We start from the raw sequence: 17178 nt of genomic DNA on the forward strand, positions 1-17178 counted from the left end.
CACCTGCCAAGGTGGCAGCCAGGTCCCAGCCCCTACCTGCCCAGGAAAACAGGCTCTCAGTGCCCAGATCTAACTTTTCAAGGGAAGCCCCAAATCTGGACTTTTATGTGAACTCTCTATTGTCTAGAACGTTCTGTCTGCCACCTGTGGGTTACATGCCCCGCACACGGCCACCCAGACACCTCTGGGTGGGTGCTTTACCCATACCGTCCTATCTTCCTCCTGAGACCCTGCGCCAGGCCCCGTTCAGGTGCAGGGCACTGAAATCCAACCAAACTGGCATAAGCCTAAAGCGGGATATTCTTGGCTCAAGTGCTGGGAAGGCTGGGGGACAGCCCACAGGACTGAGAGAAAAGCTGCAGGCTCCTGAGTCTCTAGGGCCTCGGGGCCACCAGACATCTCCCCCTTCTGCTTGTCTCTGTGTGCTGGCCTCACTCCTCTCTGCAGCCAGGCTCTCTCCATACAAGGGGGAAATGGCTGCCACTGGCCCAACATCTCTGCCTGCATCTTCACAACTGCCAACCTCCGGGGCAGAGAGGGCAACTCCTCCACCTCCAGGTGGTAAAAGCCATGGGTAGGATCCTGATTGGCTCAGCCCAGGTCACGTGGCCACCCTGGACCAATCACTGTGCCTAGGATCTCCACTAGGATTTGCCAGCCTGCTCAGGTGTTTTCTAGGGGAAGGATGGGGCCCCATAATTGACCACATGGTATTGGACAGGAGGTCACCTAAGGAAGAGTGCTGTGCTGGTGAGAACGTGTGTTGAGTAGTCAAAGCAACAAGCACCAAAGAAACTACAAAATCCCACGAGATGGGAGCCCTCCAGAGAGCCCAGTTCCCAATGGGTAAGAAACTTCTCAAGGCCAACCAGTAAGAGTGGGGCTGAGAGTGGAGCTGAAGTCATTTCCAAAGCTCCATCCTTTCCCCTTTACCGTGGAGCCTCACCAAGGCCACCTGCCACCAGTCCACAGTCTCCCTGACAGGTCCTGACAGGGTCTGTTTCAATAGCCCCACAGATGGGGAGCTCCCTGCCTGCCAAGGCCACCGGTGTCACTGCTTGTTAGGAAGGTCTTTCTCAGCCTCCGGTGTCTCTGACCTGCTGGTCCTGACCCTACCCTCTAAGGCTGCACAGAACAAAGCAAATCCACTTTCCCCTCCTGCCTTGGGTGCCTTGAATTACATAGGACAGCCCCATCATCACCCTGACCTTTTGAGAACTTCTCTCCTAGGACATGACTTTGCCTCTCCCTTGGTTACCCACTGAACCTGACCACCCCTGTTACATTCCCCTTGCTTCACTTGACCAGAGCCAGTTTCTGCTACTTGTGGCCAAAGTGCCTGACTGACGTCCACGCTCTAGGTAGGGCCTGGCAGGGTGAAGCTCCCTGGGTGAAGCGCACAGCTCTTGGAGCCCTGTTGCTCTTTAAGCTTCTTCCCCGCTGAGGCTCCCCGTCCATTTTCTGTTTCTGACATCACTTCCCCAGGCTTGAAAGCTCTGAATCATGTTTGCCTCTTCCCCGTCCCTCGCCCCCCACATGCAACATCCAGAGGCTCCTCCCTTCAAATGTCTCCCACATCCGTCTCTCTGACTCCATCCCCGCTGCCTGCTCCCTGAGAAGGGAGGCCTCGTCATTTCTTGCCTGGATGACCGCTGCAGCCTCCTGGCTGGTCTCCTTGCCTCCAGCCTCTCCCTGCTCTCATCCACGCGCTGCCAGATCAATCTTCCTTAAACACCGCTCACTGCCTGTCAGTCCCCAGCTCAACGATGTAGCCAGCGCTGTCGCTCACTGGTCCCCCACAGGCACTGTCTGCTTCAGCCGGGCTGCACCTCCCAGCTCCCCTGTACACACACTGTCACCAGGGAACGCCTGTGTGCTCTTCCCCTTCCCTTCACTGTCTGGCCAATGCCACCACATGCTAATAAGGTCCTAGGCAGAGTCCCTCTCCTCCTCTGGCCTTGGGACACCCAGAGTTGGGAGTAGAAGAAGAGGGGTGGCCAGGGACCAGCCCTGAAGCCACGATCCAGTCTGCAGGTCAGCAGATGGATTGTCCTTGCCTGGCCTGTCTGGGCTCTTGAATGTTGCTGTGACCCCTGTCACCTCTACACTCTGCATGTCCTGGGAACCCACCCCAGCTTCCAGGCTGTCAGGAGTCAAGTCCTCTGGATGAGTCATCTTTCACTACATCAACCTTCCTTCTCAAGCCCTCTCGTGAATGCTCATCACCCCAGAACGAGCACCTTCCCAAGATTCTAGATCTGCAGTGTCCTCCCTTGATGCTCTCTGCCAGTGCTGTCAACCAAGAACCCTGCTCCCACCACCACTTCAGGGGGTGTCACAGAGGGAGGCCAAGAGTGAGCATCCCCACTGCTGTCCACACAGCGTCCGCGGCAGTCCCATTTATGGAGCGTTCACCCCGGGTTTGGTATTGGGCTAAGTGTTCCACACAGAGTAACTCATTTAATCCTCACAATCTTACGAGGTAGGAGCCTTTCATTATCCAGATTTTCCGGATGAGGAAATCAAGGCACAGAGAGCTGAAATCACCTGTCTTAGGTCACCCAGTTTAGGATTCTAACTGTTCCAGGGCCCCGACTCTTAACCACAATCCCCTAGCGCCTGACTCCCCACCCCATAGCTCACCAAAGAGCTGGGGAGGTCAGTGGGTCCTGCGGGGAGAGGCCTAAGGAGACTTTGTCACTCCCTTCCTGTGACCACTTCTTCAGAGGGCTGGGGTGACCAGGGAATAGCGATGTGCTGGAGCCAGCTCATCCTGGCTTAGGAGAGCCTGTTGTTAAAATTTCTGGAATTTTGCAAGCTGGTCAACATCACACTTGTAGCTTAAAATAGGCTATCGTGGGAGTATTTACACCATGGAAATCGGCAAATCTGTCCTGCAGCTCTCCCAGAGAGCCAACTGTTAAACATTTACCAGCACATCACTGCTGGGGAGGGGATGCTGACCACCCTCAGAAGGGCGTCCTAGCCTATGGGTGCCAGGCTTCAGGCAACTCACACTAAAGACAAGCTCCCCAATGGAGCCAGGAGTCTTAAAAGAAAGGGGTCTTGAGAGGATCGAGTGGGTCTCAAAGATGGACCTCTGGCTGTGTGATCCCAAAAGATCTGGAGGAAAAAGGACTCTCAAAAATTGTCAGGGCAGCTGCAAGACATCTAGGTAGGCTCATATTCTAACCAGACATGCCCAACATGGAAAGATGGCCCCAAACCAAGGACAAAGCCACCGATGAGAGGCATGGACGGGAGAACCATGCAGGGAAGGGTAAGCTCAGGTCCAGCTGAAGCTTGTGGGAAATGCCAAAGCAACATGGGGCAGGAGGGGCTTGGAGGAGGAGGACCAGGAAAGGGTGGGCCTTCTGACTGGTTGGGGAGGGCGGGTACTGGAAAGCTGGCCTCCCCACCCCACCATTTTACACCTGAGGACACTGAAGTGGAGAGGCAGGACAAACACTAGTAAGAAAGCACTGAAGGCCAGGCGAGGTCAGGATAGGTCGAGTGTTTGTTGCGAATGAGTTCAGGTCTCTTGGTCCTAATGAATTACACCTCAGGTCCTGGCACAGGGACCTGCTGAACCCCGCTGCTGACCTCTGAGAAAGGAGTGGGAGCAGTCTTGGGGCAGGAGATGTGTGAGCTGTGGCCTAATTTTCAAAAAAGGAAGAAAGTTGTATTTGGTGAATGCATCACTTAGGTTCTTTGAGTGCAAGCAACAGAAAATGATTCTCACAAATTTAAGCAAAAAGGGGGAAGTACTGGTGAGAGACTGGGTTGCTGAGAGAAGGGAAAAGAGGCTTAAAAAGCAAGCTCTGAAGCAGGAAAGGAACCAGGATAGGGAAATTACTAACCTGTCTCACTTGGGCCCTGCTGCCAAGATGAAGGGGCCTGTCGAACACTGACTAAGGCTATACCAGGGGAGAGGTCAGGGAATTCTGATGGGACTGGGAATGGAAGCTGGACAGATACAAAACCCAACAAATGTCCACTGGAAAAACCACAACCTGGTGAACCCGATGCAGACCCCAGGAACGATTCTGGTAGTGCTTCTCAGTCAGCTGCAGATGACCAAGGGGAGCAGGGACACCGAGAGACATGCTGGAACCCCCAAGTACCTGTCACACCAGACCAGCTTCCCTTATCATAAGATTACTGTTCTGATAGGTCAGGGCCGGACTGGAAACGGACTGGAAACAGTGTGTCTGGATTTAATATCTCAAGATCAGCAAATGGAGATATACGAACCAGGTGACAGCACATTTAGGGGACGGCAAAACCTTCTGAATGGCCAGCATTGTTTTCTTTTTTTTATTTTTGGCTGCATTGGGTCTTCACTGCTGCGCATGGGCTTTCTCTAGTTGCGGCGGGCGGGGGCTGCTCTTCGTTGTGGTGCACAGGCTTCTCACTGCGGTGGCGTCTCTTGTTGTGGAGCTTGGCTCTAGGCCCGCGGGCTTCGGTAGTTGCGGCACTCAGGCTCAGTATTGTGGCTCGTGGGCTCTAGAGCGCAGGTTCAGTAGTTGTAGCATATGGGCTTAGTTGCTCCACAGCATGTGGGATCTTCCCAGACCAGGGCTCGAACCTGTGTCCCCTGTATTGGCAGGCGGATTCTTTTTTTTGCGGTACGCAGGCCTCTCACTGTTGTGGCCTCTCCCGTTGCGGAGCACAGGCTCCGGACGCTCAGGCTCAGCGGCCATGGCTCACGGGCCCAGCTGCTCCGTGGCACGTGGGATCTTCCCGGACCGGGGCATGAACCCGTGTCCCCTGCATCGGCAGGCGGACTCTCAACCACTGCGCCACCAGGGAAGCCCAGCAGGCGGATTCTTAACCACTGTGCCACCAAGGAAGTCCGGCCAGGATTGTTTTCTAACACAGCCGATTAATTGGCTAATGTTGATCCAGGCTTGGGTCAGCCTCAGGCTGTGTCCTTGGTGCTAGTCAGCATTTTTCTTAAATACTTGGGTAAAATGTACTGATGACATACTGGTTAAATCTGAGGATCATGTGCCCATCGCTTCTCCATGAACAAGAAGCTGTGAGTGGTGGCAAACAGCCTGGGTAACAGGACAGTGACATAGGTGGCTTGGGCCCAGCTAACCTGTGCAACCATAACCCCTGAAAGTGGGGACTGGCTCACTCATACAGCACTTGAATTGGACCAATGAGGAAAGACCAGGACATTTGTTGGATGGCTAAGGGAAGAGGGATTCTCTCTTTCCCCCTGGATTGGGCCTGCAAGGATGTAGCCCTGGTAACCCTGGCAGATACCTTGGTACTGTGAGGGGAAAGGCTGTTGGAGAGTGGCACCAACACCCCCCATCCCCTGCCAGAGCAGAGATGAGGGATGTATCCTGGTCACACTGTTCTCCCTGGATCCAACCATGCCTGAAGCCAGAGCTACCCCTGGCCTTTCAGTCACACATGGCAATAAATCTCTCTTTTTTTTTTTTTTTTGCTTAAGCCAGTTTGGGTTGGGTTTTTCAAAATTTGCAACAGACACACTTAGTATCCTATGCTAGTCCACACCAGGGCATTGTGTCACAGTGGGATGCCCTGCTGGGACTGACATCCAGACACAGCTAACAAAGATGTTCAGGGTAGAGAAGGGGGCTTGGAACCTGCTACATGAGGAACACCTGAGTGGATGGGAGGTGCCTGGCCTGGCAAAGGGCAGATAGGGCCCTGTCTTAAATAACTGAAAAGAGAAAAGCTACCCTCGTGTGGCCCCAGAAGGAAAAGCCAAGAACTATCTAGAGGAGCTTACTGGGAAGGATTCCACCTCCCATAAGAAAGTTGCTCTGAACAGCCCGAGCCACCTGAAGATGTGTGGCCCTGGAAGAGTTGGAAAGCCGACCCCCAGGGGGTTTTATAATCAAAATCCTGTGGCCTGGACATCCCAGCCCAGGATTAGAAAGTACCTGCACCCTGGTGGTAGGATGGTGTGAAGAGGCAGGATACAGGGGGGAAATGGGCTCTGGGAGATGAGGGGATTAGCCCAAGATCATGCCCAGAAGCAAGGTCCCCTGACTCTCTCCAGTGGGCTTTCAAGTCCATGGGACACCAGACAAGGTCCTGACAGTAAATGGACACATGGGGCTTGGTTCTGCTCCCCGCTGGTGTGGGTGGGGGAGGTGAGGCTGAGCAGTAACAAGGTCCCAGCTCTGCCACTTCTCTGAGCCTCAGTGTCCTCATCTAATAAATGGGACTAACCTCACCTACCTCCTGGGTTGTCCTGAGGTTCTTATCAGATGATGCAGGTAGCGCCCAGCACCGGCCACGGTTCCTACCATCACCAAGGTAATGAAGAATATAAGGAACGGCAGTTTCAGCCACCGAAGCCTCCTCCTTTCCCCGCCGCAGGCTTCAATCCTCTTAGCAGAGGAGAATGAGTTTGGATGTCAAAGACCTGGGTTGGAACCCCAGGCTTGCTTACGATGCCCATGCGGGGACCTCGGGAAGCCATGCCCTCCCATATCTGTAAAATGGGACGGACCACAGCGGCGCACTGGAAGCCTACAGAAGGTGCCCCAGAAATCTCCTCCTTTCCGCCGCGCGCTCAGCCTGGGAGTTGGAGCCGCTACATACACCAGACCGCCAGAGGGGCCCACCGCCCAGCTACGTCTCCGGGGTCTGAGGGAAGGCGGCGCCAGTGGGGCCTGCAGCCGGGCGGGCGCGGGAACCGAGGAGCAGCGGAGGCCGCCGAGCCGCAGTGCCCGGAGGCTGGACGCCTGCTCCCCCGGCGGCAGCCGAGCGCTCAGCCAGCAACTTGTTAACAGGCCCGGAACAAAGAGCCGCTAATCCGGCGGGCGGCCGCGGGCGGGCTCGCGGGCGGAGGGATCCTGTCCCTCTTCCGCGCGGCCGCCGAGTTTACTGCGTGCTCATTACCCGGCGCCGGGCGGGGGCGGGGGCGGGGGCGGGGGCGGGGCCGCGGGCCGGGACGCGCAGCGCCCCTTTTCCTTGGACGGCCCCGGGGCGGGCCCCTACCCAGAGCCCCGGCGGGCGGGCGCAGCGGCTAATTGCTAATCCCCTGGGCTCGGGCTCCCATGGGCTCGGGCACCTGCCGCCCCACGGCTGCTCACGTGCTCCGCAGCTCGCCCGCAGGAGGCTTGCCTCTAGCCCGCGACCCCCACCCGCCAAGCTACCCGGACAACGTGGTGGGGAGTGGGGAAGGCTCCGGTCACGCCTGTCACGCCGGGACCATAAGTAATCACTCCTACCTGCCAGTGCCTGGCATCCTTTTTTTTTTTTTCTTTTTTTGTTGGGGTGGGGGGCGAGAAGGGCTGGAAAGATGCAGATGTGGAAAAAGGCAGAAGCCCCTCAACTCCATCTGGTCTCTGCTCCAATAAGGAGGGGGTAGGGTCTAAATCGGGGTGTACCTCCCTGCAGGCTCTGAGCTGGACATGCTGGGGTGGGGCACGGGGAGTCCCACCTGCCACCCTGGCTGGGGAGGTGTACTGCAGAGGTGAGATACAGGGATCAGAGCTCCCTCTCCAAGGATCAATCTGGACTGACTCCCCCTCCCCAAACCTCAGCCATGTATTTGCCTGGAGCTCAAGGTGACCCTGAGCCTTCTAGAGGGACACAGCTCTGGCATCCAGGCGTGCAGAGGGGCCTGAATCTGGGGGACTCACCCATCAGGGCACTGGCCCTTGGTGCTCTCACCATGGCCCACTCATAGGTGGGGAGTTCGGGGTCCCCTCCCCCATCTAAGCGGGACCTAAAATTTGCCCTTTGTGGCCTACTCTGGGGAGCAGCTGCCACTTAGGCCTCTCCTGATGGCTATGAATCTCCCTGTCTCCATCTCAAACAGGGCTGGGATGGCGCAGCCAACAACCACACCTGGAGAGCAGGAGGGGCAGGGGACTTCTATATGCCCTGCCCCTGGGCGTCAAAGTGGGCAGAGAAAAGACACAAGGCCTGTCCCCCATCCCCAAATGGAGACCTCCCCTCAGGCCTATGCCCTTTTGCCTGGACCCCTAGCTGCACCCTCTCCCACAAAGAGGGAACCAAGGACTCCCCCACTCCCCATAGGAGAGGATGGAACAGTGCCCTCTGCCATATCTCTCACCAGCAATTGCTAACATTTATTGAGTGCCTACTGTGTGCCAAGATTGACATGCCATCAGTCTGCCTAATTCACACATCAACACTGAGTTAGGTCCTCTTATGACTATTTTAGAGACAAGGAAATAAAGAAGTACAGGGAGGAGCTGGATCCACAGCCAGGACGAGGGTGAGGCAGGGGGTGCCAAGGGTACAAAATGTAAGGAGGCACTCACCCTCAGGGGCTGACCCTGTACTAGCACGACTTAAATTTTGCACCCTAGGCCCCTCCCTTGCCTCACCCTAGTCGGAGTCCTGGTCCAGACCCTGACCCCAGGAGCCTGCCAACTCAACCATCCTACCACCTTCTCCACGTGCCTGGGGTTCTGGCTCCCAGGGGACCAACGACTGCCTGCAGCATCTGACATCAGTCCCTGGGAAGAGGGTGGGCCTTAGGCACTGGCACTCTGACCTTCTGGGGTCCTGAGAAGGCCTGTTTTTGCCACTGGGGGAGTTCACCAGCTAAAGCATGACCCTGCTTCCTTGCCTGGGCGCTGGGACTCACAACTCCCACCTCTGTCTCACAGTCACCTTCGGCCCTGCTGCAACAGCCACGTAGCTCCAAAGCAACACAGGCAGCTGCTGCCAGTGTGGTTGGTGGCTTTGGCAGGTGCTGGGCAGGTGTGAACAACTCCTGGGGGAACCTGCTGCTGAGTGCACAGTCCACCCCAGGCTCACAAGGCAGCCTCTCTGGGCACAGCCCCCAGTAGTCATCAAGCCCAACCCTTTAGTATACAAAGAGGAAAACAGCCCAGAGAGGTTAAGTGATTTGTCCAAGATCACACAGCAATCAAACAGCAGAGCCCGAACAGAAGTGATTCCATCCAGGGCCCCCACCCCTGCTTTGCTGCCATGTTCTGTGTGTGAGACCTGATCGTCAGCACACAGTTCCAGGACAAGCTGAGCCCAAATCATCATGTTCACAGAACCCCCAAACAAAGCTCTTTGCACTGCAGCAACCAGTGTCTGAATCAGGCCCTGCAGGGGTGATGTGTGTATAGATGGGGGGTGAGTAGGGTGGTTCTTCCAACTAGAAGCAATGATTCCTCCTGAGGGCTCCTGCCTGGGGCTGGAGCCACAAGAGGTGAAGCAGCTTATACAGAGACCATCTTCTCTCGTATATATGAGCTTGGGGCCTGATGCATCTTAAGACTCCACCCTGTCCTAACTCATGTCCCTTCAGGTGCCAGGGAAAATGGAGGAAGGAGGCAAACGCATGCCTGCTCCATGTCGGGGTCCACCCTGGGTGCTCTATGTTGCCCATCAACTCGTAACTATAACCTCAGGAAGCAGACGTGACCCCATTCTACAAAGGTGAGAACAGGCTGGGGAGTAAAAGTTACTCATCCTAGGTCAGATGGCTTAGACTGAAACCGGGCCTGTCTGCCTCTTAAGCACTGCCCTTTCTACTAGACCTGACAGGAGGAGGGGGCCAAGCCTCCCCAGAAGGCAGGAGGACCCTTCAATGCCACTCTCATGGGAGCAGACAAGAGGAACGGAGGGCTGAGCCAGCAGAACTGACTGCAGGAAGCTGGGCGTCCATCTAGGTGGTGAAGATGGTCGGGGCCCAGGGGCTGGGCTCTGCTGGGGCTGAGCCTCAGGAGCTAGGAGCCCTGGGTAGGTGCCCACAGAGCCGCCAGTCTTGGTGTCAACTCCGGCCCTGAGGATGGGGGTGGGGCCCGAGGAAGGGCCACCCAGACAGACTGTCAGGGTCAGGATGGCTAATGCCACAGCTGGGTGCCCCTCAGCCCTACCTTCCAGGGGCTTCAGTCTGCAAGTCTGGGGCCAGATGACATTACTTGCATGAGAAAACACCCACCTGGGAACATCTATGCCTGGGAGGGCTGCGGGTGGGCAGGGAGGTTCCTATTCTACATACATTGGCAAAGCTGTGTGAGGGACTCACGCTCCCGTGAGCTGGTTTGCCATCCGTGTGTGGGGCATCAGCTAGCTGGTCCCCGCCCTGGACAGGAGCCATCTCCAGCCTCCCTGGAGCAGGGCAGTCTGTGTACAGGCACAGGGATGAGGAGGGATGAGGAGGGCTGCGGAGGGGACAGAGCAAACTTCTCTCCTTCTCCCCAGCTGCAAGAGCCCTCCCTGCCTATCCAGAGAACCCGAACTCAAGCAGAGGAAATAAAGAGAAAAAACAAGCATTTGACTGGCTGTGACTTGGAGCACACTGGGGGCTGAGAACCGGGTCGCAGTGCCGCAGACAGTGGCAATATGTGTGGGAAGCACTGGCGTGAATGAGGAGGTGGCTCGGGCCAGATGCCTCTGGCAGCTGCCCCAGGCCCCATGTGCATTTCCAGGGCTGAAGAACCAGTACCTCTGTCCTGTAGCCCACTCAGAGCTCCTCAGTGTGCCGTGACCCCTGCATGGGTCTTAGGAAGAGCTGGGGAGGCCTCTTGGAGGGGGCTGGATTGAAGCTGGGGGCTGAGATAAGCAGAAAAGTGGGGACTGGAGGCAGCAGGGAGGCTTGGCCTGGATCTGGACAGAGCTGAGGATGTTGGGGTATAGGATGGGGAGCGTGGCTGGCTGGCTGCGGGGGGGGGCACCAGGTTCTGCAAGGCAAGTACAGTGTGTGGAAGCAAGAGCTTGTCTGGGGGTGTGGATGCCCAGCCCACCGGCAGTCAGAGCCAGGGAGGACGCCCAACCTACCAACACATCAGCCCAGGGATGTGTGGTGATGCAGGTGTTTCCTAAGGGCTCCTGGGCTCAGGGTTCAGACTTTACCTGCTGGCACTGGGGTGCCACAGAAGGCTTTCTAGTGGGTTCTAGCCTGGGTAAAAGGGGCATTAGTCTAAGTGGAGGAGGCACAGGAGGGGGATGAGTGGGGGGTGGCCACTGCACTGGTCCAAGTGAGAAAGGTGAGGAAGAAAGGGCTGGGGGAGGAGGGGACAAAGGAGGAGAGGGACATGAGCAAAGTCACAAGTAGGGCTGAGCTGGAGGACTTGGTGACAGATTAGACATGAAGCGTGAAGGAGAAGATTAGAGCCAAGAGAGACTCTAAGGTTTCCAGCCCCAGGCTGGGGGAAAAAGGGGAGAGGGGACGGCAGGGCCCCTGGGAGGAGGGGACTGCAGGAGAGGGTTGGCCTGGAATGAGCAGGTCTGGGTACGTTCATGAGACAGTGCGCACGTGCGCACGCCTGTGTGTGTGTGTGTGTGTGTGTGTGTGTGTGCGCGCGTGTGTGCATCTGTGTATACATGTGTCTCTGGTGGCAGCCAAGCCTAGCATTGGGGCCTTTGCCTGGAAAAGTCCTCCAGCCCTGGCTGAGGGCAGCTTCTGCCTCTGAGACTTCATGGCTTGAGTCTGCAGCTCTGGGGCCCAGAGCAGCACGAGGCAGGATGAAGGGATATAAGACAGGGGGTCCTGGCCCCCAGCTGAGGCCAAAGTTGGCTGCTCAGGAACCAGGAACCAGGCCAGTCAGTGCCTCTTGGCTGGGGGGGGGGGGGGGGGGGGGGTCTGGTACCTGGATCAATGCCAATCCCAGGCTCCTAAGGGAAGCCCCTCCCAGCACAGGCAAGGAGAGGCGGGTGGGCCAGTCAGAGGGCCAGCCCTCTTCTGGGGTGCCTGGGGGGACCCCAAAGAGCAGACCCCCATCCCATGGCAGGGTGAGTGAGAGCAGTGTATCTCTTAGCCTTGAAGAATTAAGACACCTTCCCAGCAACCAAGTGCTCCAGCCTGGGGGTGGGGGGTGGAAAGAGGGGTCCAGGACCGGCCCTGAAGGTGGGGGAGGGGCCTGAGGAAGCGGCCACTGGGACGGACTGTTGGGATCAGGATGGGCAGTGCCACGAGTCAGTGATGCCCCTCGGCCCAACCTTCCAGGAGATCCAGCTCCCCGTGGGCCCCGCCCCCTCAGGAGTGCAGAGATCTGAGACAGGGAAACACAGGTGTGTGCAGCTCACAGGGGCGGGGAGGCAGGTGCCAGCTGTGTGACTGGGTATGAATGGGAAAAGCCTGTGAGACACGTGGGTCCCTGTGTGCGCGGGCACAGAGAGGGCCCACTCAGGTAAGTGTGCTGAAGGGACAGGCTTTTGTGTGATATCAGAAGACAGAGGGTGGGCACTTAGCCTGGAGAGCAGGAGGCTTCAGAAGTGCTGGCCCCCGGCGCCCCCTGCCGCCTGGCCAGCTTTCCCTCCCTCAGCCACTCACAGACACATTTCACTGGTTGCTGTTGCCAAGGAGCTAAATGGGCGGTGTGGGAGGAGCCGGGGTCAGCGCAGGGCCAGCCTGCTGGGCACCTGTGCCTGGAGCCTGTGGGGGCCAGCAGTAAGGGGCCCGAGATGACAAGAAGGGCCCCATGCCCTTCAGCAGCCCCTCACATGGGCCTGAGAGTTGATGCCCAGAGGCAGGCTCTGCTCCAGGGCAGCCCTGTGGCACGGGTGCCCACTGGCCAGCTCCCTCGGCAACCTTGCACAAGGCCCCAAAAGGTGCCTCAAGACCCAGGAATGCGGTTCCCCCACTCTACAGCCTCCCAAGGAATCCACACAGCACCCCCGGGGCTGCGGCACCCTGACTCACCAGTACCCACCACCGTCTCATCTACACACCCTCACCTGTGCCACTGCTCACAACCGTCACACACGCGCGGTAGGCCTACCGTCACACACGCTCATCTGGCCACACGCATACCAAGGCTGCACACACTGCCAACCCGCGTCATCGCCAGGGCACACATGGCAGCCCATGGCCCTCACACGTGCTCACGTGGGCAACATGCAGATATGACCACACAGCCCTCTCGCAAGCATCTGACTCAGTAAACATGTCCCGGCCCCTACTGGGTATCTAGCAACACCTCCCTTGTGTGTGGAGCTCTAACACCCCCAGATCACCACAGTCAGTGGTGCAACCCGTACCCCTCAGCGATGCACACACTCCTAACACACACATGTGTGCAATATGAAGACGCACCCAGTGGCAGTGCAGCCTCCCAGCTCAGTCCGGATGAGGAGGGGAGGTCATGGGGCAGAGGGGTTTGGTAAAGTGAGGATTTGGTGGGGGGATGATGGGGTGATGGAAAGGGAGAGAGAGTGGATGGGATGAGGTAGAGGGAGGACTGAGGGGGGCAGGATGCAGAGGGTGGCCAGGCAGTGGTGGATGCAGGATGCACTATGCAGAGACCCTTTAAGGAAACAGCCATCAGCCTCGATCATCAGGCTGGTTTCTGAGCTTTCACTCATTCATCTCCAGTCAGTCTGGCTTCCCATCTCAGGAAACCCAATGCTCCCTTCTGACACACCTGGGATTAACAATGGCCTGGCCAGGCTCAGCAGCACCCCCACCCCCCACCCCCAGGGTCTCAGGCCAGCAAGAATCAAGAATTGCTAGGGCAAACTCCATGCTCCCTTGATCACACGAATGACACCCTCCCCCCACCCCCCACCCCCCCGCCATACACACACTCAGCTCTGCTAAGTGCACGGGGGTCAGGCACAGACCAGGAGGCCCCCAAAAACTCAGCCTAGGTGGAAGCTCAGGGACAGCAAACAAAGGATGCAGGGGAACTCCCCCCACCCCCAGGAGGTGGGCTGAAGGCTGAGTTATGGGGCAGGAGAGGGTGGCCAAAGGGACACGAAGGGAGGGAGAGGGTTGTTTAGAGAAAGGGAGGGGAGGACGCGGTAGTAGATCCACAGCATACACCTCTGGCCCCCACACACCAGGAATGCCAAGAGCCACAGCGCGGGTCAGGGGCCCTGGCGCTCTGATCGTGCCGGCTACAGGGGCTGGGGGGCTAGTGTATGCGCCTCCACGCCTGGGTGTGTGCGTGTGCGAGTGTGTGTGGCGAGGACAGAGGAGGACACTGTGTTCCGGACGTGGGCAGAGGCCAGGTGCCAAGCTGGGAATTGTGAGTAGCTGTTTGGGACAGATGCTGCCGGGAAGAGGTATCTTAACCCCCTTCCTCAATTTCCTGGGCACTTGGGATGTGGTCAAACCCCTCTAATCTGCTAACCGGCAAAGTCAGACTCCCCGGGGCGTTGATCTAAACCCCCGACCCTGCTCTGGGGCCGGGCAACCAGCAAACTTCCCCCGCCTGCAGGCGTGGGGTGTCTACACTCGCCAGCCCCACGCGCTGACAGCTGCTCCTGTACTTGGCAGAACCCAGGCTTCCGGGCAAGCGCGCGGGGAAGCTGCGCAGCAGCAAGAGGCGGCCCCCGCGTCCAGCCTCGCAAAGTTTGGCCCCCGGGGGCTCCAGGCCGGGTCCGGCAGCGCGGATCAGGGACCCCCAGAGCAGCGAGCGTTCGCGCGCACGGTCCCCCGCAAGCCTCCCCAGAGCGCGCGCATGACTCACCCGAGCCGCGGAGCCAGGCGGCGAGGACTATGCCCAGGAACGCTGGCCACAGGCCGGACCGGACGGCCATGGCCGCGGGCGGGCAGGCGGGTGGGCGGGCCGGGCGCGGGGCCCCGCGGACGAGAGGGCGCCTTTCAGCGCCTCAGCCCAGAGCCCCAGCTCCGGGCACCCCCGGGGCCCATTGCCAGCGGTCTGCGCTGCCTCCGGGCGGCCGGCTGCGGGGCGCACGCGGCGCGTGGGCTCCCCTGGGCAACAGGAGCGCAGCAATGCAGCCGGGGCGGAGCGCAGCGCCAGCCGCGCCGCGCACCGAGCTAGCCGCCGCGCTGAGCCCGCAGCCTGGGAGCCGGCCGGCGGGCGCCGCAAAATCCGGACTGGAGCACCGGAGCGGGGCGACAGCAGGGCGGGGCGGGGGAAGGAAGGAGGGGCCCCGCCGCCCTGCGCCGCGCGAGTGGGCCACCCTCCAGCTCCGGGGATCCCTCCCGGCGATGCCCGAGGCTCCCCCGGGGAGGGGCTGGGGTGGTGGGCGGGGAGGCCTCCCACCGCCCCACGCGATCTCCAGGGACCAGCCAGGAGTCTGAAACCCGGAGCGGATCGGTTCTCCGGATCCGGGCTCTCCCGGGCCCGCCAGCCGGCGCACAGGTGGCCCGGGAGGGGCCCAGGGCTGCGGCGACCCCGGCCCGGCGCCAGGCTGCAGACAGAGGCCCGGGGCAGGGGTGCCCGGGGTAGGTTCCGCTGCAGTTCTCTACCCCCAGCCCACCCCAGTCCGCGCCTCCCGGCCACCCTCCGAGGCAGTCAGCGTGCCGCGGTACGCCACCCAGCCCGTAGCTTGGATAGGGGACTGCGGGAGAGCTCCCGGGCTCTGGCCCGCTAGCAGAGGTACGCGGGTAGGCGAGACTAGGCGCCACCCGCAGTCCCAGCCACGTAGCCTGGTGGACCTCAGAGTGACCCCAGGTTTCTCTAACCCCACAGCACCGTTCACCTAAGGAAAACAATCCTAGGACGCAGCGCAACCGACAGGGCGCGCGGTGTTTGCGCCCGGAGTGCGCACCGCGCCGGAGACGTGGGCGTGAAGGAACCAACCGGGCTTTGGGAGCTAGAGAGATCTAGGGTAGGGTCTAGGAGCCTCCGCCTTCTAGCTCTGTGACCTTGGGCAAGTCTGTCGTCTCCCGGAGCCTCCAGCAACGACCGCTGCGGGAGCCTCCTGTTCCCCATCCCCCATTCCCTAATCTGGTTAAAATAAACAGAGGGTTGCCTTGAAGGAGAAAAGGAATGACAAACACGCACCATGTGCACGGGGAGAGTGGTTAGAAAAAGAGAGGTTCCTACTCTGGCTCGGGAGGAGAATGGGAAGAGTGAGGGCACGGTCGCAAACTAAAATGTCTACAGGGGCCAGTCATATATATAGATAATATAAATGGATGCTGCATGCTGGGCGATATAAGAAGGGTCTTCGCTTCCACAAAGAGATATGAGCTCTCCTGTATTTCTTGAAACACGAGGCCCTCTCTCGGTCTGTCTTTTGTTTCCCACTTTTGATAGAGAAGGGTTGTGAGAAATGTTTTGCTTTCCTCTTAACTCTACTGTGAAAAACACCAGCCAATGTCCAGATACATATCTATAGATGCTGGGCTTCAGTGCCAAGGAGGCAACGGCAGCGCTGGGGACTGGGCACAGGGTCCCATCTCCGGCACAGCTGGCTCTTCTCCAGGTGCCAGTTTGGGGGGGGGGGGCCGGTAGGGCCACATCTTCCAAATTTTCAATAAAAGCCATTGTATCAGTATATGAGATTTTCTGATTTAAAATTTTTAACTAAAACAATTTTTTAAAAAAATTAACTTCATGTGAGCCCAGATGAAGATGTCCACAAATATCCACCAGCTCTGGGGTTTGAACTCTGTTTTGGGGATTGCTTGGGCATAGTCAGTGTCAAGGGGCCCTGATCTACCCAACAAGAGAGTGTGTGTGTGTGTGCGTGCACGCGGGCGCATATGTGTGTGTTGGGGGGAGCAGTGTACCTAGGCTGCTCCCTCTGGCATTGTGCCCCACCCCACTCCCAGGAAAGAGGTGGGTGAGAGAGGTGAAACAATAGCAGGACCTGCATTTGGGGCCTCCAATAAGGGGGAGATGATTAGGAACTGGGATTTGGGCACTGGAGGGAAGTAGTTGAGGATGAAAGACGGAATGGGGCTGGGGTATAAGATGATATCATAATGGTGTGTCCTGGACTCTGCTGTCTGCCTACATTTATAATTTGGTTTGATACTCACAGGAAATCCTGTTAAATGAACATTATTATCTCCATTTTATCAATGAGGTAACTGAGGCTTGGGGAAGGAAAGTACCTTATGCCCAGGGAGAACCTTATTCAATGATTGCAAGGTTAGTTGAGATGACTCTGTGCAAGGTTTGATTTCAATGTCCACACTTCGTACATTTTCCCCTGCAGTCTTTGCCCTGGGATTAGAATTTGGGAATGAGGTTTGGGGTACAGGAAAGAAAAGGTTCTCCTCTGTTCAGTTTGGTTGCTCTGGTCCTTTCTCTGGCCCTCTCTCTTCAGCCAGAATAAGACGGTTTGTGTAGCAGTCAAGATAGACTAGATTATGTTGTGGTAACAGTCCCCAAGTCTCTGTGGCTTAAATAAACAAAAATTTATTTCTCACTTATCCATCATATGGGTCTACTGCTCCAGATCTTCATCACTCAAGTACAAAGCAGCCACTCTTAGGTGAGGGAGAGGAAACGGGAGCTCTGGAAGTACACCCACCAGCAATCAATG

General features: G+C 58.0%; 1 protein-coding gene across 1 annotated transcript in view; it reads right to left on the bottom strand.

The window, feature by feature from the left end:
- Positions 1 to 14489, bottom strand: part of UNC5A (unc-5 netrin receptor A) — a 62812-nt gene extending 48323 nt beyond the window's left edge. Inside the window, exon 1 of the mRNA XM_032626398.1 lies at positions 14403 to 14489. Coding sequence (XP_032482289.1) covers positions 14403 to 14472 — 70 coding nt within the window. The 5' untranslated portion in view covers positions 14473 to 14489. The remainder of the gene's footprint in view (positions 1 to 14402) is intronic.
- Positions 14490 to 17178: the final 2689 nt, after the last annotated feature.

Source organism: Phocoena sinus, chromosome 3 (assembly GCF_008692025.1).
Source record: "Phocoena sinus isolate mPhoSin1 chromosome 3, mPhoSin1.pri, whole genome shotgun sequence".
In the NCBI taxonomy this organism is placed as follows: domain Eukaryota; kingdom Metazoa; phylum Chordata; class Mammalia; order Artiodactyla; family Phocoenidae; genus Phocoena; species Phocoena sinus.